Below are 24,316 nucleotides of genomic sequence, written 5' to 3'. Positions count from 1 at the left end.
ATTTTATAAACTCCACCGATATAACACCATTCATGATCAATTCTCTAATCATGCTATGTCTAACACCTAAGTGTCTAGACTTTCCATTATAGACTTGGCTATAAGCCTTAGCTAATGTAGCTGCACTATCACAACGAATAGATAATGGTGCAATCGGCTTTTTCCACARTGGAATCTCATATATCAAATTTTTTAGCCACTCAGCTTCCTTACCAGCTGCGGCTAACGCAACAAATTCCGATTCCATCGTTGAGTTTGTAATGCAAGTTTGTTTCTTCGATGCCCAAGAAATAGCACCACCTCCAAGCAAGAATACCCAACCACTAGTAGAAGAATGATCTTCTACATTAGATATCCAATTTGCATCCGAGTATCCTTCTAACACCGAAGGATATCCTAGATAACACAAACCATAGTCCATGGTTCCCTTCAAATACTTGAATACTCGTTGTATAGCTTGCCAATGTTGTGTACTAGGATTACTTGTGTACCGACTCAACCTCCCAACGACATAAGCAATATCGGGTCTCGTGCTAGTCATAGCATACATCAAGGAACCTATAGCTCGAGAGTATTCCAATTGTGAAATAACCATGCCTTTATTAGGCATTAATTTCATGCTAGGATCCATAGGAGTACTCACGGGAGAACATTCACTATAATTRAATTTCTTGAGAATTTTCTCAATATAATGAGATTGCGTTATAGCAATTCCTCTGTTCAACCGTTTAAWCCTAATTCCTAGGATTACATCCGCCTCCCCCTTGTCCTTCATGGCAAATTTTGATGATAATAAATTCTTAGTTTTATCAACTTGAAGTTGATCCGTACCAAATATTAACATATCATCAACATATAAGCATATGATCACACCTGAGCCAGAAKCATCAAATMGGCTATAAACACATTTGTCGGATTGGTTTAAAGCAAAACCACATGACAAGATAACTTCATCAAACTTTTGATGCCATTGTTTAGGAGCTTGTTTTAGCCCGTACAATGACTTCACAAGTTTACACACCTTATGCTCRTTATCGGGCATAACAAAACCTTCCGGTTGTTTCATGTAAACTTCCTCATCAAGGTCACCATTCAAGAATGCTGTCTTGACATCCATTTGATGAATAATTAGATTGTGAATAGAAGACAATGCAATCAACAATCTAATAGTTGAAATACGAGCTACCGGAGCATATGTATCAAAATAGTCAATACCGGGTTTTTGCCTAAAACCTTGAATGACTAACCGGGCCTTGAACTTGTCAATAGTCCCATCAATTTTCATTTTCTTTTTGAAAATCCATTTGCAACCTAAAGGCTTGGAGCCCTTTGGCAAATCAGACAACACCCAAGTGTTGTTCTCCATGATTGATGACATTTCATCATCAATCGCTTCTTTCCAAAAAGCAACATCTCTAGACTCCATGGCCTCCTTAAAGGTCTTAGGATCATCCTCAACATGAAAACAGTATGAATATTGCATCCCCACTTCATCTCTTGAACCTTCAACCAAATACAATTGGAAATCTGGTCCAAAGTTTTTCGCAATTCGGCCTCTTTTGCTTTTTCGGGGCTGTTGAGTTTCGGGAATTGAAACACCACCCAAATCTTCTAAATTTTCTGAATTTTGCTCTTCATTAGAGCTAAAAATCAGATCCTTATGCCTTTGAATTGATGAAAAACGCATCTCATCAAAAATCGCATCACGCGACTCAATTACGGTATTAATCGACACCGAATCATTAAGTTCTATTACATAAAAGATAAAACCTATATGCCTTGGAATTTTGTGCATATCCAATGAATATACAATCAATTCCTCTTTCACCTAAATTTTTCCTTTTAGGTTCGGTAAGTTTCACAACAGCTCGACATCCCCAAATTCGAAAATAACTCAAATTTGGAGCTTTCTTATACCAAAGCTCATATGGGGCTGTTTAGTTCCGTTTGTTTGGAACTCTATTCAAGACATAACATGYTGTAAGCATTGYCTCTCCCCAAAATCCCTCACTCAAACCCGAGTAAGAAAGCATCGAGTTAACCATTTCTTTTAAAACTCGATTTTTCCGTTCRGCAACACCATTTTGTTGTGGTGTATACGGAGCTGTTGTTTCATGAATAATACCAATAGATTGAAAGTATTGAGGATCCATATATTCTCCACCCCGATCAGTTCTAAGACATTTAATTGATTTGYCTAATTGCAATTCAACTTCGGTTTTGTAAATTTTAAATTTATCTAAAGCTTCATCTTTAACATGTAATAAATATACATAACAAAACCTAGTTGAATCATCTATAAAAGTAACCACATACTTTTTATTGCCAAGTGAAGGAGTAGCATGGAAATCACAAAGATCACTATGAATTAAATCCAAAATACCCGAATCTCTTTTAATATTAGGAAACGGTTGTTTCGTGATTTTTGTAAGCATACAAGTCTTACACTTTTCAGCTTTAATGTCAAAAGATGGAATCAAACCTACTTTAGACATTTCATGCATTCTTCTAAAATTAACATGACCTAATCTAGCATGCCAAAGCATAGAATTCTCTACTTTAGAAGTAGAAGTCATAAACACAGAATTGCTACTAGAGGCAACTTTATTTACTACATTAAGTTTAAACATGCCATCACAATAGTATCCGAATCCAACAAACATACCACACTTGGATAGGACATACCTATCCGACTCCATAACTTGTTTATAACCCATACRATTTAACAAGCCACTAGACACAAGATTCTTTCGAACCTTAGGTACATACAACACATTAAACAAAGTAATTGTTTTTCCAGAAGTAAACACCAAACTAACAACACCCCTTCCTAGAATTGGCTTYATTGACTCGTCTCCCATGCGTAGAACCGATCCATCATMATTTGGTTCGAATTTCTCAAACCATTCTTTATGTCTACACACATGGCTAGTAGCACCCGAGTCAAGCCACCAAGAGAAATCATCCTCCTGCACATATGAAATTTCAGGAATTAGTGAAACATAATTCTGGGTAGAATTACAAAGATCATTGAAAAACTGACCTTTAGGTGGACCTTGGTCCTTAGACCCTTGTCCACTACCACTATTTCCAGCTTCATWCTTGTTGAGTTTCACACGGCAATCACGCTTAATGTGTCCAATTTTGTTACACCTCCAACAAACCAATTCCTTGGCTTTCTTGTTGGATTTGTCATGGCCATCATACTTACRTTTCTTGCCCTTTCCTTTGGTGTCATTTTTGTGTTTCTTCTCTTCAACCATAWGAACAGAAGGCTGCCCAACATCAACCTTCCCTTTCACCTTGTCACATTCTTGAACCCGGAGTGATTCCTCAATCCGAATGTGACTACCCAAYTGTACCAAAGACATTTCCTCTTTCTGATGTTTTAAAGTGTGCTTAAAATCTTTCCAGGATGGTGGTAATTTGTCAATCACACTTGACACARCAATGCTTTCATCCATGTTCATTTTGTGAAGTGTGAATTGTCCCAGAATTCGAATAAGTTCATTGTATTGTTCCATTACGGGCCTAGAGTCTACCATTTTGTAATTGTTAAAATCAGAAACCAAGAATTTCTTACTAGAAGCATCTTCTGCTATATATTTAGACTCTAAAGAATCYCATAATTCCTTAGCACTTTCGATATTCTGGTATATATCAAAGAGAGCATCAGACATACCATTCAGAATATGACCCCTACAGATGTAGTCATCATTCTCCCACTTGTTCTTCTTCCTGGTTTGTTCCAGTGTCTCATCCTCCATAAGTTCAGGCATTGGTGTACTCAGAACATACACAACCTTCAAAGTGGTGAGAAGAAAGTGCATCTTCTTYTGCCAGCGACGAAAATCATTCCCCTGGAACTTCTCCAACTTGTTAAACTTCGAAGTCATGTCCTTCACAGATTCACTGGTAGTCATGATTGCAGAAAACCGAACAAATATCGAATTTGATTGTTGAATTATAACCGGATTTCTTCTACAATCGTGTGAATCACTTTCCAAATTCGATATTTCGACCGTATATGTCTGGTATCACGAAATCCGAATTGGGATAATTGTAAAAGCAACAATCTTGATTTTGGCAGAAATCAAGATCAAAACTAGAGAAAAATATAGAGTGTCTTCAAAATTCGTATCTGTCCCAAAACTGATCATCCGAAATTAAAACTCAAAACTGTGAAAATGGGAGTTACCAAGTTATAGGATTCACAATCATACCACAGAAAAATCAAGAATTTTCCATTATAAACCCTATACTTATATAATTTCGGGCCCCGTTTTGCGTTCAGGGGGCGTTGCCCCCTAAATATTACCGGGACCGACTTAGACTAATACAAGCGTGCACTCCACACTCTCCATACTTGTTTTAGAACAAAGTTCAATCCCTTTGAAAAACACGTATAAAATCCATTACACTAAATGTAACCGGTGACACTAAAATCACCAACAACTAATATGTAGCATATTGAACACATAAAAAGTACCTAGCTGTTCTTCAATGTTTATAGCCTCCTAGTCTGCTGTTATAGCCTTGTAGCAGAGAATATTCTATATCCTGAAACTAGAGAAAGCAAAACTTTGAGTTGTATTAGAGAATCTGGAGAGAGATTTCCTCAGGGATGTTTCATATAACCTTATACACATCATCTTGGCTGGTGACTGGTGAGGTTATTTTCAGTCAGATGATTAGGCTTAATTATTTATTTATTATTTCGTCTTGTGTCACGGACTTGTCTTTCTTACAATGTTTTGTGTGGTATATGTCGGTTTATTGAGAGGCAAAGGCTTCCATCGTCAAGCATTAGAAAATTTAGACAGTTTTTAGAGCAAATACTTTTTTGTTGAGTGAATCAGTAACTTGTTGGGGAACCTTGCAATCTAAGTTGTGAATTTGGAAAGATGCCAGGGGTTTAAAGAACTTTTTTATGCAGACCCTTTTTGCCTCACAGTTGTTTTAATGCAGGCCCTTTTAGCCTCACAGTTGTATAGTTACTGAATCATCTTGTATGTTCATTTTTGTCCCAAAGTTCAGTCCTGGTTGAAAGGTTCCATCACATTTTTGTTATGGTCAATAGAGGTACACTAAGAAGTTTTTCTTCTTAAAACTTAATAAAAACTGAAATAGACTGGCTTATATATAGCAAAAGAGAGAAGGGGGGCCAGGGCCCAAAATGGGGTGAAAACCCCAAAATGTGCCAAAGAAGGCGTCCTAGAGGGGGGCGTGGAGGTCTATGCGACCTCCTGGTCGCATTGCCCAGATCGCGGCAAGTGTATTGATTGCCCCAAGGCCCTAAGCAGGTGCACAGTTTACGTGACTCCCGTCACGGAGAGTGTATCGAAAGTGGGGGTTTCCATCCAACTTGCTCTATGTGATGGCCAGGTCCCGTAGAGCATTCTTTGGCCTCTTACTGTTTTGAGCAATGTCCACATTCAAAACTCACCATGTAAAAGGTATCTAATTGAAAAAGGAATCATAGTCTTTCTTGTATCCCCTTTCAATCATCTGTGCATGATCGATGGAGTGATCTTCCACAGTGTGTATCTGATTGTCTTACTGTAACTTGTTTGTTTTCCAGCATTTGAGTGAGGAGAAGATCATAAATGCTGTGAATGTGGAAAAAGATGTGGATGGCTTTCATCCTGTCAACATGGGGAATCTCGCCATGACAGGAAGAGAGCCTTTATTTATTCCTTGTGCGTCTAGGGGGTGTCTTGAGGTGCTTCACCGATGCAGTGTGGAAATCATAGGTAAAAAAGTAGTAGTAATTGGGAGAAGCAAGATTGGTGGATTACCCACTTCCTTGCTATTGCAGGTACGTATACTCGATCAACAATTCAACATCCATATAGCCTTTTTCTAATTAGTTACCTGCATAATATGTCTTTCTGTTGATTTTTCTTACCTTGAGGTTTTCTTGTACTAATTCTGTTTGTATGTTGTTTCTCGCTCCTTGATCACTTTTCTTATTCCCTTTTTGGGTGCAAACTCTCTTTTTTCGCACACTTTTCACTTTTCACAAGCCGAGGGTCTTCATCGAAACAATCACTCTACTCTTTGGGTTGGAGGTCAGATCTGCCTACATCCCACCCTCCCCAAACCCCACCTCCTGGTGGAATATAATGATTTGGTTTGGTTTCATATTACGTCTTTCTACATGCAGAGGCATCATGCTACAGTGAGCGTTGTACATGCATTCACAAAGAATCCAGAGCAAATAACACGTGAAGCCGACATTTTAGTTTCAGATGTAGGTGTTCCGAATCTGGTTCGTGGTCATTGGTTAAAGCCAGGGGTTGTGGTAATTGACATGGGGTCAACGTTGGTTAAGGTAGTTCTTTGATTTGATTTTCAATGTTAGATGCTTTGCTGCGCATTGCATATGTAGAAGCCCTGGAAACGCTATCTACACAAATTCAAAATCTTTTCTTCTTTCTTCCTTATGATAGTTGTTGTCTATTATTGTCAGCCTGACCTATGATTCGATTAGCTGATGGTTTCCATGCAAAATGTCTCTCCACATTAACCAGCAAAACTTTTGGTCTTACCTATTAGGCCAACCCTTTGACAGAAACAGCTGCTCTACTCTTTGGGGTAGAGGCTAGGTCTGAGTAAATCTTACTATCCCCGGGCCCCACCTCGTAGCGGGATATAGTGGGTTTGTTTGGTTTTGTTCTTAACTATGATCAACTTCATTTTGTATTGTTATAGAATGGCAGCAATGAAGGGTGCTTTCCTCCTACTCAAACGCATGCATAATATCGAAAATTAGCTGCCATTCTTTTTGTGTTTAGTTCTTTCGATCACTTTTTTAATATACTTTGCGCTATGATAATATACAGGACAGCAATAATTCACACTGTTCCCATGTGACTGGAGATGTTTGCTATGAAGAAGCGATCCATAAAGCATCAGCAATCACTCCTGTCCCTGGAGGTGTTGGACCTGTTACCATCTCCATGCTACTTTCCAATACCGTTGAAGCCGCTAAGCGAGCGTATCAATGGACTGAACGATCCTACCAACAAGAACAATCATTTTCTTATATACCACTTTCAAATGTGCATATATAAAATCATCTCCCACTTTTCCAATATTAGTTGCACACCACATGTTGTAGACAGTCCATGAGAAGCGGTATGGAAACCTTTAGTATTGCTTTAATGGCAAATAAAGGCTAGGCCTTGGGGATCCTCCCCATAGGTCGCCAGTTTGAGTCTCTTAGGGCCACGGGGGATTCTCCTGGTTGTTATCTTCAGGGCCCATGGAATTAGTCAAGGTGCACGCAAGCTAGCTCTTATCAGAGACTCCAAATACTGCTATGTGGCGCCGAGGGGTCAACACAACAACATAGATTGGAAAATACTTCTGGGTAAGTTGATATAATTTGTTGGAGCAATTTCTTCTAGTAGTGTTTACCTTCCAACACCATAATCTTTGAAGAATGCTACAGCTAAGGATTAAGGAATTAGGGGCCAGATGTGGGATTTTATCAGGTGGCTAGTTTCTTTCGGTTGTTGCAGAAGTGAAGGGTTGAGCAGTGATTGAAGCCTTTGAACCTCCAGTGGTAGTGTCTCACTGTGGAATGCTTTTGCTTGTTTGAGGTAATCCATCAAGTGGATACTTCTTTCTGTTATCTTTGTTCTTGTTGAAATCTTTGCTTTCAGGCGTACTTATTTCTTCATCTTTTGTGGGAAAATTAGGGTGCAAACTTTCGATCAAACATTTATGGTCATGATACAGTTTCATTATGACTATAACGGGGGTGCATTGGATGGTGCGATTGATGAAAACCTGGCATGATCTTTGATTTCTTTGTAGGTTTTCAGGGAAGAAAACATGTATTATTAGCCGATTAATGATATGGTTACATTTGTGGGTCATGTAATTAGCCTCATCTCTTAACACTCTGGTCTAGCAATATCTGAGCCTTGTAAGAAATGTGGCATTCAATCCTCATCGATGTGAAAAGGGTGTGAGTTTATTAGTTATGTTTGTTATATATAAATATTATATATATGTCCATTTCTTGCATACATTACATATATGGCCAAACCATTTTAAGAATTTCATCACAGTTTCATCAACTTCATCTCCAAAACAAACCTTAACATGCGCTTACATTCATACATTTAGTTAGTGGTAAACTGGTCATTTTAGTTTTCTCAACTGAAAAAAGAAAGTTTCGAGGGTTGGATTTGGATGTAATTTATGACGAGGTTTATAGATCAATTTATATCTTTAAATTTCATAAATCTGCTTCCAATTCGATCCCAATTTTTTTTTTTTTTTTTACTCTTGTGAATTTGAGGTTCCTTCAAGAATCGTTGATTCAATCTGTGATGGGGTTCTCTTTCTTGTATCAACAGTCAGCTGGTTCTTATCCTGACCCGATGCGTCTCTATATCTGTCATGATCCCCAAGAAAACAATAAAAGCTTTCCAGTTTCTCCAACGTGGATCTTCAATACTTTGGTCAAAAAGTGGGCGTTGATGAGTTTGGAAGACGAAACTTTTGAGGTATTCGATCAGGTGCTTGATAACTTGTATATCCAGAGTCGAGAAAAACAAAAGAACATCATTCCTTCCGAGTGTTTGACGATTTGCCAAAAAGAAAACAACCCACTTGGTATGGGACTTTTGGCACCAATGCTTTGGCCCCACCTCCATCTCAAGATGATGACGGTAAACGAGTAGAAAAACTTCCATTTTCATTAAAATTCATACTTGAATCTGAAGCACACAGAAAGAGTTTCGTGTTATGTGTTCTTGTTAATGTTCTCGACCTCCATCCTTTATTTCGGAAAAGGAAAAGATCATATCGGACAATGTCGTATACAGGAATCAAAGATAATCTTCCAGAGGAAGATTACAACCATGAATTCAACTACCCTACACGATAGAAGACAGATTATGGAGAGAGAGAGATTGAGGATCTCCATCTCTCCTATCGACAATTTTTCGTTTACAAAGCTTTTAGCTTCTTTCTGTCTATTTTCCGAATCTTAAAATATGCTTCACTGAGTATATTCATCATAATAATTATCGCTAATCACAGAAACAAACCTCTCGAGCCAAGGGAGCTGATGGAGGTCCTTGATGGTGTTGTCAAGATACGAAGACCCAGAGTCCGTGCACGGGTGTGGTGGGGACTGAGATTGATACGGGTACGTATGGTGGTCACCGAGGCTAAATCCACCAGCAAGAAACCTCTGAATTAGCGCAAGTTGTGATCTTTCTTGATCCGAGTAAGCATCCATCAAGTTGGAAAGCGAACCACACGAGTCCCATGCCCATTCCTCAAGTACAGGGCTGGAATTGAAGTTCTGGGTAAGTGTAAAGTCGTCATGTTCTCCTCTTTCGTCAACATCCAACATTGCACACTCGCATGTCTGTTCACCATCCCTGTATTCGACACCACAAGAATAACAGAACTCATGCCCACACCTGCAGAAGACAACATAATTTATTTGTAGATAGATTCTAATACATGGGCTTTATTGAAATGTTGCAGTTTTTTTTAATAATTTCTCTCTCTCTCTATCTCTCTCTCTCTCTCTCTCTCTCTATATATATATATATGCACGCGCGCACACACACACACCCACACCGCCAATACGTAACCCGAGTACTGCAGGGCTGATGACCCTCTGGTAAATGTTGCAGTTTTCATGGGCATGAGGAAGTACCATAAGGCCATCTTTGGCAACCATAAGTTAGCTTTTTTAGCTTATTGGAAAAGCCTTGCTTGGTTAGCCAAAGCTCCAGGGCCTTTTTCCGTTTTTTCCAATTGTGCCCCCTTTTCCCAATTAATTCATGTTCTTTTGAGTCATTTTACATTGTTGTCTAGCTTATCAGTTAGTTTTTTACCAAACATTATCAGCCAACAGCTGGCTTAAGAGTTGCTTTGCCAATCATAGCCTGAATAAAATATCAAAAGATCATACCAGCATGTCATGTGATGGCAGCCATGCGTTAGTTCGATCACCCTTTCACACATCTGGCAATGTCTCCATCTTCTATTCTCCACGGCATCGCCAACGCCCCTCCCCAGTGGTGGGCATTCCTGAAACTCGTCACAGCTCATTGACGAGTGCCAAGGCACCCCGCATTTCACACATATAAATCGTTGGCATACAGGACACTCCACACAATTATTTTCTGATTGGTTTGAATTGCAACGAGGATCAAGCAGAACTGCGCAATCTGAAAAGGGGCAGTAAAATTTATCTGCCGCAAGCGTATTTGGTTCCGAAAGGGCGTTCTCTAACAATGCATAAGAGGCAACCGGAAGAAACAACTTAAACTCAGGGGCGGAAATGTAATATCTGCAATTTAAACTAGGGCACCTAATGGGGACTCGGGACAACTGAACCTCTTCATCGACATAAGCTTTGATGCAACAGGAACAGAACTTGTGTGAGCATTTCATGGTGATGGTCATGGGTGTCGGTTTCTCTTCGCAACAGATTGAACAGGTTTGCACCAACTCATCGCCCTTGATAGGAATACGAAAAATTCCGATTGCCACTTGAGCGAGTCGCAATGGCTCCTCAAGATCAATATTGTGAACACATTTTAGCACAAAATGTTGAAGATTTTCAGCATGTTCTAATATTCTTTGCTTCAATGCCATGAGAAGTGGATTCTCAAGTGTTCCCTTGGTAGTAATCTGTCAGAAAATTGCAACTTTAAAATAAACCAAACCAAACCAAACAAAAACGACCCAATAAATCCCACTCGAAAGTAGGGCAGGGGGTGAGATATAAGCAAAACTGACCTCTACCCCGTTGTGTATCCACCCCAAAGATCCGATGTGTAAAGTACCAAAATGAGCATATACATATCTAATCCACATGAGGAATACCCCATAAATAAGCCTCTAAGCTATGTTCGGCAAACTAGCCAATAAGCTAGCCATGGGGCTGAATGCTAATAAGTTAGCTGAAAAACTTATCTTTAGTAAAAAACTAGTTGATAAGCTAGATGACAATGTAGACCTAAAAGGACTAGTTGAAAATTTTACTGAAAAAATATAAAGGCATAATTGGAAAAACCCCGTAGAGCTTACTGAAACACTACTTGTAGTTTTTTCTTAAAGAAACCTAGCTTATTAACCGCTAAGTAAACAAATCTTTTTCAATAAGCTCAACAAATAAGCTAGAGATCGCCAAACATGGCCCAAGTGTCTTCGAAGACGTTCTCATACATTCCTATAGTTACAATGAATGGTGTATAAAGCAAGCAAAATCTCATTACGTTCAAGTAAATAACATAGAATAAAATTCGATACAACTTGTAATAATCCCGTTACCTGATCAAATAAGATCGCAGAATCGGTGAACGCAAATACCCGTTTGATGTTATTTCGTGTAGCCTCCGATAAACCATCCATCAAAGCCAAATAATCTGCAACCAATTCATCTACAAAAAACTCAAGTTTCTTCTGTACTTGAATCATAGGAACCTTGTTAACTCTCTCCATCACCACCCCAATTCCCGAACCATCGAAACCATTGTTTCCAGGATCTGCAATGGACACACCCTTGAAATACATTCGGACCGAAAACTCATCCAGAAATTCTTCATCATCATCATCAATGATATTATGTAAACCTTGTTTTACAGTTTCTTCCCTATCCAGATCCTCCTCATCTGCACAGCAACTTCGAAACTCGTCTTCGTCTTCTTCGAGTTTCAGTTCTCTTAGAACTGTCATCTCCCCCATTTTCAAACTATTGAGGAACCCTAGAACCTGAAGAAAAGGTTGTATATCAAATCATCTACAAAAACCCAGAGCCAGTTCATGTCTAAAACACACCATTTTTGGTCTATTGATGAACAAACAATCAAGAAAATCAAGAAACTAAACAGCAACACATCTGTTTTTCCATATTCCAACCAAACCCAGATCAGAACAGCTTCAAGATTCAAACCCCATCTTCCAAAAACGATGGATTACAAACCAAAAACTATGAGAACCAAATCTGAAGCAACAAGTTGGTCAGCTGATCAACAAAAAGCACAAAATACATCTGATTCTGAAAATCCCAACAAAACCCAGATCAGAAAGGCTTCAGAATCAAAAACCCATCTTCCAAATCAAGGATTTAGAAACGAAACTCCGAAAGTAATGAGACAATCTTTCAAACGCATTCAATGATTATGCAAACCAGAAGGGTGTACGACCTTAGAAATTAAAAAAAGGAAAAAGATGGAGAATATAATATAAATTAAATTAAAGAATAAAGGATGAAGAAAGTGAAGGTTCCATACCCATACCAATAATGATGATTTTGGTCAAAATTCATAGGAATTGTTTATGATCTGATTGACAGCAGAGCAGAGTAATGTCCACAAGAACCCTAATCTGACATTACTGTTGATTGTGTCTATGCAACCCACAAGACTTGTATTAAATATACAAAAAAAAAACCTTAAATCAGGGATTAAATTTGGTTTCTTTCTGTGGAAAAAGGAATCTGGTGGTGTTCATGAACAGTGGTGTCACATGGAAATGGGAATGGAAGAGGAGTTTGGAGTTGGAGTTTGAGTTTTTATTTTATATTTAATTTAATTATTGAGAATAATGCTGTGAACAAGATAATTAGTAATCATTGTTATCAATGTGTGGCTTATAGTAAACAAACCCAAATGAGTTTGCTTTTTATTTATTAGGGTTTTTCCCCATTTCACAATTACTACCCCAATGTTTTTTATGTTACTGTTTTTGCATTTAATTTAATAAACATGTTCATTTGAGTTATTATGCAACCCGTTACATTTGTACAACCAATAGGACTTAATGTCAACCGTCCATTTTATTTGATGAATATGTAATTTCATAGAAGTTTTGATTATTTTTTGATATAAAATATTGGTCATAGTTAATTAACTCTAATCATCTTTTATAAATATTCAAATTGTAATAAATGAACTTTCATCGTTTTCGTAAATATATCAATTGATTAGGTTGCATTGGTTGTATAAATGGACATGGTTGCATTTGAAATATACTCTATTTAATATTTTGTACCAACTAATTACATAACATTGTAAAAACGTTATAGACACGTGTCATTATTTGTTGCTCTTGTTATAAATATGTAATACAATAGGAGATTTTAATTAATCGTTTTGTTATTATTTTTATATAAAAAATAGTTTTGACGGGTACATATCAGTAACGGACTAACTTGTTACTAAAAAAATTAATACTTTTAAAAGCTATTTTGATATGTCTCGCTAATCCAATTGATCATTTGAATCTGATCAGAAAACCAGTTTCTATCAATTTCAGAAACCCTAATTTAGAACTTTGTTAGAATGAGAAAAAGACTGTTATACTAATATAGACTAAGACAACCTATATTGAATTTTACCCAAAGGTATACTTAAATGCTTACAACCAGCTAACTCGTTTTACCTGAATGTTATACTAACTCGTTTTATTACAACCAGCTAATTCGTTTTACCCCAAATAAAGTTAGGTCTACTGTCCAGGACCAATTATGCAATTAGACAACAAAGGAATCAGCGTTAACTCGACTCATTGTTGTTTGTGCAGTAAGTTCATCGAATTGGTGGATTTATTGTCTTTTGAAATGTAATCACACAACTTCAACATGGAATCAAATCTTCTCTGGGTGGAATCAGAACGGAGTTCTCTCGTCCTCAAATTCAGAATTACTCTTATCCGGCAGTGGCAATCGTGTTTCGGTGTCATTCAAAGGTATTTGGCAAGAGGCTGTTTGGATTGCTATGTATTCATTTAGAGGGAAAGAAATGCTAATGTCTTCAAAAGGGCTGCTTCGACTGTAGACCTACGTGGTGACATCTAATCGCTGTCATACTATTGGATTCCCTAAACCAAAAATCATAGACTAACGGGATTGGCTCTTCGACGATGGCTTCAATTTGATTGCTTATGGACGTTGGTCTTTTCTGGGTTCCACTTTTTGGTTTGTATTGACGTTTATTGTTTTGTCTAAGTTCTTCAGTGTTTTTCCTTGTTTTATTATTCTTGTTTTACATCTGCTCCTTGTAGATCCAACTTCCTTTTATCTCTTCATTTTTTTTTTGTATGTTAGCAATTGCTGAATGGTTTGGTGCATAATGATTAGTGATCGGAATGATAAAGAGGCTCTCATGATATAATGTAAAATGAAATATAATTGTTTGGTAATTGTGTACAATGAAATTAGGGCTCTTAATGGTTAAGGGAGATCTAAGATACAAAATCAATCAAAGGATTTTAGAACCATTAAGAGGTAAACTTTTTTTTTATTAAACAAGATTCACCTTTTAACGATTCAAAAGTTGGTTTTTAATGAAACTATTAAGAGGTAAACGTTCAAACATGATCTGTCATAACTTATGTACATATGTTAAATTGTAAATTTCTTTTCGACATGTTATCCATTTTTCTACATCTATAATAATCCCCTAAACCCATAATTTTTTTAAATCAATAAAGAGTTAGATTTTTAGAACAATAAAATAAGACGAAAATACAAGGATCAATTTGTTATAAAGTAAACTTGGGGAGTAGCACTGAATAGAGTAAAAACCTGAGGGTGGCTTTTGTAAATATTTTAAAGCTGTTGACGCGGCAGAATATTATTGACTTTCCCGTCTTTTGCACGCGATTTTCGATGATTGGATGCGACTTTGAGTGGTTGGATTTTCCAAGTGATTGACGACTTCGATTTATTAATTTAATGATGCTTCAATTTATTAATTTCCAACTCATTTTTGTTTGCAAAATGTTTTTAAAATGAAATAAAGTTTTAAATATTTAAGTATTTGCGTAACTGGTTGAAACATTAATTGGTTATCATATGATGTAACGAGTGATATGATATACAACTTAGTATTATTTGTTATTCAACACAATTTCATCACATCATTTGTCACATTAGCAAGGTAACTGGTTAATGCTTCAACTGGTTATTCGGGTACTTAAATGTTTAAAACTTTATATCTTAAGTATCAAAATGAAAGTTTTAAAGATACGTTACCCAAAATAAAAATCATGTTAAAGTACGTTACTTTTTTCATGCAATTTTTCTAAGAATTTATTGAAAGAAATTTGTGATTCGAATTGTAATTGGTTTTCTTGTCAAATCAAAGTGTCTTTTTGAAATTGAACATATGTTGAAACTAGGGCTGTAAACTAACCAAACGTTCAGCGAACCATTCGTGAATCGTTCGGCGGAAAGTTCGTTTATTTAATAAATGAACGGATATGAACAATTTTTTTTGTTCATTTAGTTAAACAAACGAACATGAACAAAAGTATCGTTCGTTCATTTACCGTTCGTTTATGTTCGTTTATATATTAAATTTAATATATAATCTTTTATTTATTTACTTTGAATTCAAATAATATTTATTTATTTATGTTCGTTTAACCCGTTTGTTTATGTTCGTTCGTTTAGCATGTCAATGAACGAACATAAACGAACACGAACATACCTGATTTCTAAATGAACGAACACGAATATAAAGATTTTCGTTCGTATTTATTCGTTTGTTTGGTTAAGTTAAACGAACAAACATGAACAAACCTACATTCGTGTTCGTTTACAGCCCTAGTTGAAACCGTCCCAAAGTGTCTTTTTAAAATTGAACATATGTTGTTGGATTGGAACTTGGAAGGAAGCCCACGGCCCAAAACAAACCCTGAATTTAAATAGAGAGTAAACTACAAATTTCGTACCTATGATTTGTCAAAAATAACACTTTCTATTCTAACAGTTTCGAAATTATAAGATGACCACTATTGTTTATAAAAAAATCTAAATTTGATCCCTTCCTCCAACATTAAATGCAAGGCATTTTCATGATTTTATCAATTTTATTTTTTAGCCAATCAAATTTGATTTTATGATTTTGGTTCCGGTATTTTTTTTGATTTGGGGAAATACAAAACCGATAAAATGACGACATGTCTCTCATTTAACAGAATTTCTTTAACGGTCATTAACGAGGGACCGAATTCGGACGTTTTTTCAAACCATTATGAATGAAAAGTGTAATTTTTGACAAACCAAAGGACCAAATTTGTAGTTCACTCTTAAATAAATTAACATAGAAAAAAAAATGATACTATTTTATATTATATTACTTACGGTCTATATCTTAGCAACTTAACAAGCTTAATGATACTCAACTTATTCGATCAGCTATACATAACTGTTTGGTAGTAGCTTAATGATATAGAAAATAACTTATTTAGTAAGTTTTTAGAGAAGTTTTATACAGAAAATCAAGTTTTTCCCAAACATGTCTCTTCCAATTAAAAAAACACTCATTCTATCTATAAATAAACCCTCTCAAACAAAAACCTCTCAATCTATATAAAAAGACAATTCATACAGACAACTTTATCCATAAAGCACTTGTTGGAAAGACAAAAGAGATTGTACTCCTTTTGTAGATGAACTGCTATTATACCTAGTTTCAGAGAACAAAATAACTCTTAAATTCAATAGGCCAAATGATGTATGTAGTTGTAGGAGGCTGGTCTTTTTTCTACTACAGTAAATTTGCATTCAATAACATCTTGGACCTGTTTTCATCATAAATATATGCCTGCTGCCTACTTTTACACATTCAAGTACCTTAAGAGATAGATATACAGCATACAACAACTCGGGGCTGATCTAACTACCACGGTTGCCCTTTCTTCCCAATCCGCCGTGCCAACTCCCAATCCTTTTTCACTGGACGAAAAACAAAGTCATCAATACAGGTGTCAAAGTCTGCATCAACAACAACAATTCCGTAAAAAAGAACTAAACTTACTGAGAGTAACGCGCCTTGCATGAATCGCGCATAGCATTGAATCTTCAAATAGCTGTATTAGGTAATCTTCGGCTGCCTGAAAACAGATGGTTATCCAGTTATAAATATGCAAAAGCTTCAAATATTTACTTGTTAATAAATATGCATAAGCTTCATCTAAGAAACGGTTATCCAGTTATATCATTTGATCAACAGGCCATTCGATAATAATATATAGAATCTAAGTTTTGTTATGTTCTGAATTAGAAGAAAAGGTGTACTTTCCCAATGATGACCTCAAGCTAGAGCTGAATACCACAGTTGATGCGGCCATTTAATAGTGAGCACCTCTAGGTTGTAGAGGGGAATCTGAATAAGATATATACTAATATACCCTGGAAGGATGCTATTAGTTTTGTTGGCTAGGAGTAAAGGGGTAGGATGGATAGTTGTTTTAATAAGGATGTAATAACGATAGTCAATAGGAGCAGGGGCCATTTTGGAATTGTTAGTATTCTCTTACAAGGGGTAAAAAAGGAAAAGTAGCAGTAGTAATCTGTTGAATAGGTATGAAAGGGGGGGGGGCGTAGGAGAGGGTATCTTATATTTTAACTTGCTGGAAACCATTAATCATTCAGTTGCAATATCAATTTCGTTTTGTTTTCATCTGAGAGTGTATCATATACTTAAACAAGTTAAAATATAAGTTTTGCAGCAGTAAGTGCATAAAAAGGCTCCTGGAGGATAATGAAAAAGGAAGAAGCTGGAAGAACTATTGAAACAAAAAAACTCTGTACCATAGTTGCCTAATCACAAAGGTCTCATAAAGCTACCTTACGGCTTTTCAGGTTTACCTTAGGCTTCTTAGTATCATCTTAGCTACCTTTCGGCTTCGATCCATGGCGGGTTCTTTAAGAGGACGTGGACTCATCCATTCATCAGTCACTGTCTTTTTATCAGCCAATGCAATTCACCATTTCCTTTTACCCTGCCTCTTCAGAGGTTCACTTGCACCAAACCGATCTGTTCAAGGAATTAGTGACTTTCATGCTGACTATCACCTCACCTGTCTTCTGTGTCACCATAATCTACTGCTTCCTAGATCGACTTAATGGGTCATCTAGGCAACACCAACATGGGTATCACTCTTCTCCCTTGAACAACGAGGCCTTAGGATGAGCTCATGCTGTTCTTTCTGGTTTGCAGGAGTTAAATCCCACTCTCATTCTCCAGCCATATCATGGATTTTGGTCAATATTGTTTTGTCACTCGGGGAAGCATCCTTCAAGGATCAAAGGATGGTTCATCCGTTGGTTTCGGTTTTGGAGCTTGCTGTCCATGGTGGTTTTTGTTTTTCAACAGTTATTGTTCCCTACGACGTTTGGGATTGTTTATGGTTTATTTAAGGCTAGCTTGTTTAACTTGGTGTTCATCGTCAGCTTGCATGTCGCCTAATTCCTTTTCTTAGCATTTGTCGTCAACAAAGACATGTCTATCTTTCCCTCAATTGTCAGCCATCAGCCTCAGCATCTTGCAAACCCCCCCAGCTCTTAAATACCCTGAAAACAAGGGACGATTCAAGGTCCAAGTTCATGTGTTCAATTTCAACGTTTAAGTTATGTTTCTAGGAATACCAATTTCAATTGTGTAGTGTTCAAAGGGTTTCAAGTAGTGAAAGCAACATCATTGTAGGTAGGAATAAATTTTGCCTCCCTGTAATTGCAGTCACATTCTGTGATCTCTTTAAGGCCATAATCAAATGCAATTTCAATTTTTGGAATAAAAAGATTACCATTAACTGTTTTAAGTAGAGAGACTGACTGCTTTGATTGCTCCACAAATTTGTAAATAAGATGTTGACTATACAGTAAAAACACGGATAAGATTGTTCTGGTGTGATTGGATGGTCACATGTTCAACAACACAACAGCCTCTTTGCAAAATGCAAGTGAAATGCTGCGAATGAAGACTTCTCTCCCCAATCTCACCCTTCGATGGGAATAACAAAATTCAATCAACTGAGTAAATTACTAGGGGAAATAAAACGTTTTTATATTCATACTAATTGGAAAGCAAAGCACTGAAGCCTGTGTGTTAGATGATGGATTCAAATAAGTGCGATGTGACAAGCTTATGATACCTCTTGAAGGGCTTGTAGAGCTTCAGCTTGCCAGCGAGTGACTTCTGGGGCAATGTAGTTGCTTATCTCCTTTACCTGCAAAATGTTACACAAACAACAAACACCTCACCATTCAATTCTGTACGTAAGATCACCAATTGCAGGCACAAAAATGAAGCATAGAAAGTTTTTGACATAAAATCACGCTTTTCATAGGGGTGCTATAATGCTCGTTATATCCTCAATAAGATTCAGCAATTAGAAGGAAACTTAGTAGGAATATCTACATGATCATTCTAATACAAACACAGCCTACAGAAGCATTGTAAACCAATCATACATCAAAATTTATATAATGTATCTAAATCTGAGGTGTAACAGTAACACAACATTATGCCAGGTTGTTCCTGGTCATACAAGTAATACTTCAAGAGCTGGGACCAGATACTCATCAAAGATTTTTATGTTAAATTCAAGTTGAAAGTTGGTAAAGGATTTCCAAAGAGAATATCTTCTAATGCAACCTGCTTTGGACTAGAAGCTAATGAGCTGAACATTTCAATGTCAAGTCTTCTCAATTCAAACATGCAAAAGAGGTAACAAAAATAGCACTCATATGATTTGCCCTTTAGAAGAAGACAACGACATAGATGATGAAATTAGTTGATAAGTTATATCACTAATTACGATTAGGAATATCATTTCATTTTTGATAGTACAAATATAAGAATTATATATTGGTTTCTGAACAGAGGGAGTAGCATGCTAGGAAAAGAAATCAAGAGCAAGTGGCACAAGATCTGCCTCTTGGCCTAGGTTGATTGAGATATTGATTCCTCCGCACAAATTCATTTCTTGTATGTTAAATGGTAAGTTTATCTAGAACGATCAGTTAGTGGACATTTGAAACTTTAGAGATTAGTAATGTTATGACAGCACTTAATATAGAAGAACAAAAACAAAAGTGCTAAAGGTTTCAAAGTTTGATAATTCAGGACCCAAAATAACTTGAATGTTGGGTATATTGTAACAAATGACAAGTGGAAGAGTTTCTTTTTCTTATAAATGAATTTGATATATATAAATTGAATACTAGGATTGAAAATAACCATAACAGGATGCATATTCAACTGTTAGACAAACAATAATTCAAACTTGGATTTATTAAATGCAGATGTTTTACTTATTATCGTGTTCAAAATCAGTTGGTGGTCAGATTTTGAGTTACCACTTACAGGTCTACGTGATAAACTATCTTTCTCTATATGGAACTGCTGGGGCACATAGAGATGTGGATAAAAGAAGCCCAAGAACAACCTGCACTACTGAAATTCGGAAAAGTACGTCGAACATTAAGATATTACCACAGGCGGAATTAATGGAACATGAATTGCACTGCCCTTTACAAAATTTCATGCTAACAAGACAAAAGCTAAATCAACCGGAAGATCAATCCAACATGAAAAAGATGAACGCCTTCTTACCATATCAGAAAAAAGGCAAAGACAAAAGGAGGAAAAAACATACAGGGTGGTGTATAAAGAGGGGGGGGGGGGACAACATGATGTTGCTAAAATTCCACGAAAGCCATTTGCTAGATAAGAACTCCCAGAAAGCTACAGGATTGCACATTAAAGATAAATACACCATAAAATGTAATTTAATTTGTTGTTACATATCTAAGACAGAGCTAGTTCGTTAACATTTCTTAATATAGAGTTCAGTGTACGCCCTTTTTTATTCCCAAAGAACCAAATTCAATAAATGCATTGCATTAGATCCAATTTTATTAGATCATGAATGTATTGAATTTAAGACTTCTGATGCAAAGAAAATTTACTTCAAATTTGATATGTATCACATAATTTTTTTCAAAACAATTTGGGATTTGTCATAAATTTCATGTTAAGAATTTAATTGATTGGACCCTTAATTCCAAAGAATAAATTGTGTATAACAAATTTGTTTAAAGAATTAACATGTGATCAAGTAAATGTAGCATAAAAACACACAAGTAGTAGAAAATAGGTTGGCAACATACTTCGTGTGTTCATTATTTCCTAGCAATTTTAATATACTTCGCATTTTAGTAATTTTATCGATTGTTCAGGAAAAAATCTCACCTAAAATTAAATGTATTGGTCACATATCTTTCCATAAGATCTGAGATTGTAATAAATCTGAAGTTAAAGTGAAGTAAATCTGACCTCTAATTCCAAAAAAAGTCCTTTGTTTGTGACACTTTGTTTTAAAAAATAACATTTAATAGGAAATAACAAGACTACAATTACCAAAAAAAACATTTCTGTTGGCAACCTAGCTAGAATTTGTTCATTATTTCCTAGCAATTTGAATTTGTTTCGCATGTTTCATAATTATACTGATTGTTTGAAAAACGAAATATCAAATAAAATTTTACAAAATGATGAGCACTCATATAACGTATTAAGAATATTAAATTTTTTTAAAAAATTCCATAGAGATACTTTTTGCCAACTTCACTGGATAGATATTTCCGTTGACGGAGTATCACAACTTTACTTGAAAAATCAATTAAAAACAATGTCCAATACTGAGCAATAGTAACCTGTGAGTTACATACGACAAGGGAGGAGCTTTGCTTGGTTTGAGTTGACATGTCACCGCTTGATCAATTAGCCATGATTTTGACAAAAAATGAAATCACTGGTGCTCGATCTAGGAACAAATAGAGTGGGTAGGCCCAACCACCACAGGCCTGTAACAAGTATCTAAAAGATGTTTTCTTTTCGGCCTATGGTTCAGATGCCAATGGCACAAAAAACTGACACATAGCCTAAGCTCTAAGCTTTCCGCTATGGAGGTGAGGGGAGGTGAGGGGAGGTGAATGAGTATAAACGAAAGGTTACCATTGTTTAGTAGGTATATTGATGAAATGAAAGCATGGATAGTTAATAGAAAATCAACTCATACAATAGTGGGGAAATTTACGGTTTTGCCTAATTGTCAAAATCCTATTATTCACAAAGTGATTCTTAATATTTGATTTGATTCATGATGCAAATATTGGAATCTCATCAGTGAATCCAAATCCTTCATGATTACCAAAACATTGCCAAATCACCATCATATGGCCAAATCAAGTTGCATCATACGAGTGTATAAAGTTACCTAAATTTCTTACCTTATTTTTGTTGTTTTGTGGATCTGTGTAGAGTTCATTCATCCACAGCTTACTTGTATACCAAATGAATCTAAAGGTTTCTATGTTAGTATTCAGTGACTTGTCACGAACAGTTAATGGGACAATGCCACGATCTTGTGATTATACAAGTACATTTTAATCAATAGGTCACTAGACTCCTTACTTTTTTATTCTGAATTCATATATGTAACATATAATTTTAGAAAAAGAGTTGAATTGAATTACATGATCTTTACAATAAGTATAGCCATTCTCAACTTGATCAATGAATAGACCAATAGGTGGATGTAGGGGTGCTAAAAAAACCGACTAACCCGACCAACCAACCCAACCCAAAGCAACTTGATAACCTAATCGATTAGTAAAATTTTCAAACCAAAAGTATCGGGCTGGAATTGGGTTAGGGCCATTTGAACCCAACCCAACCTGACGAACCCAATGTCTTTTGACACCACTCATTTAGTATGATTGTTAAGTCCTTAACTAATGTATGTAATTGTTGGCCTTAGTAGAAAGTCTCTTGAAAATATCTATTATATAATTGTTAGCTATACTTGTATGTTCTCATTTTAATCTTACTTTGTTTAAACATAATCACTCAACTAGATTGTAAAATAATATACAGAAGTTTCAGCCAGTCAACCCACCAATCCAACCCGTGCCGTTTGGGTTGGGTTGAGATTTTTCTAACCGCAAACATTGGGTTGGTTATTCAAATACCTTCAACCCGGCCAACCCAACCCTTGTGCAACCCTAGGTGGATGAATATTGATAAAGATTTGTATAAATAGAATGAAGACAATATTAAGATCTTTTCTTGCTTCTAATTGGATCATTGCAAACAAGAGTAAACAAAAAAATCACAATTGACGATTTATTTCCTTCCACTTACTAAACCCTCAAGCAAGAATTAACAAAACACCATTTAATATGCATTGATACATAACAAAAAAAAAAGTTCAACATAACTAGATCGATTAAGGCAGCTTACAGTTCGAATGAAAGGAGCAGCTGGAATGAGAAGATTGACGGTCTTTTGCAAACGCCTGATCTCACGAAGCGCCTTAGCCCCAGGCCTATAACGGTGGTGCCTCCGACCATCCCCAGCTCCTGAACCTGAATTTCAAAATACTACATTTATCAAAACCCTAAATACACATTCACATACAACCACACAGCACAAATCAAAATGTACCCAAAAAAACTCACTCCCAGGGTGGTTCCTCGGACTTGTCCTTGATGACTGCCGAAATCCAAAAAGTGACCAAAAAGAAATAAAACCACATTGCATCAGCAGAATTTCCTAACCACGAATTGATGAAGAGAACATAAAATTGAAACGAAATATTAATAGAAAGAGCATTACCTTACTCGTTGGAGTAGATGCTCTACCTGCAAATTCGAGAGATTGGGAAAAAAATTAGGGTTTGAACAAAAACTGAAAACAGAAAGAAGGAAGCAAAAGAGAGAGGAATGGCCATTACTTCGCTTGCCAGAACTCCGTTGAGCAGGTTGTTTGGTTCTCGCCATTATTGATTTGGGTGGAAACGGCCGATTCCCTGCTGCTCCTATTTTGAACTCGAAAGTATATATTTCCCCGCTCAGCTTATTTTCAACCACGAGCCATTTGGACCGGGTGACTTGCCGTTCACCGCATTAAGTATTTAGAGGGCTACAAAAAAAAAATCTAAAAAAATTCAATCAGACTTTAGTGTTTAGAATTGTTAAGTTATTGGACAATTTTTTGGAACAAATAAATTTTTGGACATTTCAAAACATATTAAATAACTTTTTGAATAATTTTTTGAAACAAATAAGTCATTGGACAATTTAAAATATGTTAAATAACTCATTCGACAATTTTTGGAACAAATAAGTCATTGGACAATCCAAAACATGTTAAATAACTCCTTGAACTTTTTTAAAATATGTTGGATACATTCTTATGACTTGTACAACCAGTTAAAGTGGTAAAATAATGAAAAAAGTCCGAAAAAAATCCCAATGAACATTCATATTTTGAACGATTAAGTTCCTAAATATTTTTTCAACCAAAAAGTATTTAAATCTATAAAATTAAACAAATATAATAAAAAATAATAATTACATTTAAAAAAGATTTTTGATAAAATTTATTTTAATTAAAAATAAAATATATCATATATGTGATTTTTTAAATTAAAAAAGGAGATTTAAATATAAAAAAAATTGTTTGGTTTTATA

General features: G+C 35.9%; 3 protein-coding genes across 12 annotated transcripts in view; 1 reads left to right on the top strand and 2 right to left on the bottom strand.

The window, feature by feature from the left end:
- The window catches only part of LOC112508911 (bifunctional protein FolD 1, mitochondrial-like), a 13,003-nt gene extending 3,860 nt beyond the window's left edge, over positions 1-9,143 (top strand). For 4 of the 8 annotated variants that reach the window (XM_025113762.1, XM_025113799.1, XM_025113810.1 and 1 more), the window contains 5 exons: positions 5,582-5,818; positions 6,027-6,071; positions 6,167-6,334; positions 6,846-7,607; positions 7,707-8,048. In XM_025113762.1, the coding sequence (XP_024969530.1) occupies positions 5,582-5,818; positions 6,027-6,071; positions 6,167-6,334; positions 6,846-7,076 (681 nt within the window). In that variant the 3' untranslated portion in view covers positions 7,077-7,607; positions 7,707-8,048. Of the gene's footprint in view, positions 1-5,581; positions 5,819-6,026; positions 6,072-6,166; positions 6,335-6,845; positions 7,608-7,706; positions 8,049-8,372; positions 8,523-9,060 lie in introns of those variants that run through there. The other 4 variants (XM_025113770.1, XM_025113779.1, XM_025113787.1 and 1 more) reach the window with 4 other exon arrangements.
- On the bottom strand, positions 8,697-12,497 carry LOC112508896 (ATP-dependent RNA helicase DEAH11, chloroplastic-like). 3 transcript variants are annotated; one of them, XM_025113748.1, is made up of 5 exons: positions 12,279-12,497; positions 11,619-11,757; positions 11,317-11,531; positions 9,950-10,674; positions 8,697-9,449 (listed from the first exon to the last, which is right to left on the bottom strand). In XM_025113748.1, exons 2-5 carry the CDS (start codon positions 11,728-11,730, stop codon positions 9,020-9,022), a joined length of 1,482 nt encoding a protein of 493 aa, XP_024969516.1. In that variant the 5' UTR covers positions 11,731-11,757; positions 12,279-12,497; the 3' UTR covers positions 8,697-9,019. The 3 variants fall into 3 exon arrangements, with proteins under 3 accessions (XP_024969516.1, XP_024969498.1, XP_024969506.1); XM_025113730.1 differs by having other exon boundaries at positions 11,317-11,757; XM_025113738.1 differs by having other exon boundaries at positions 11,317-11,757; positions 12,285-12,497.
- Positions 12,498-16,506: 4,009 nt separating this feature from the next.
- Positions 16,507-23,642, bottom strand: LOC112526205 (histone H3-like centromeric protein HTR12). The gene is made up of 7 exons (XM_025136550.1): positions 23,578-23,642; positions 23,460-23,485; positions 23,303-23,336; positions 23,085-23,209; positions 18,931-19,005; positions 16,812-16,887; positions 16,507-16,729 (listed from the first exon to the last, which is right to left on the bottom strand). The coding sequence occupies exons 1-7, from the start codon at positions 23,621-23,623 to the stop codon at positions 16,674-16,676; spliced, it is 438 nt and encodes a 145-aa protein (XP_024992318.1). The 5' UTR covers positions 23,624-23,642; the 3' UTR covers positions 16,507-16,673.
- Between the last annotated feature and the right edge of the window lie 674 nt (positions 23,643-24,316).

The sequence above is a fragment of the Cynara cardunculus genome, assembly GCF_001531365.2.
Source record: "Cynara cardunculus var. scolymus isolate 2C chromosome LG 1, CcrdV1, whole genome shotgun sequence".
Taxonomy (NCBI): domain Eukaryota; kingdom Viridiplantae; phylum Streptophyta; class Magnoliopsida; order Asterales; family Asteraceae; genus Cynara; species Cynara cardunculus.
The sequence above is the reverse complement of the archived record's forward strand: the minus strand, read 5'-3'. Positions and strand labels throughout refer to the sequence as shown.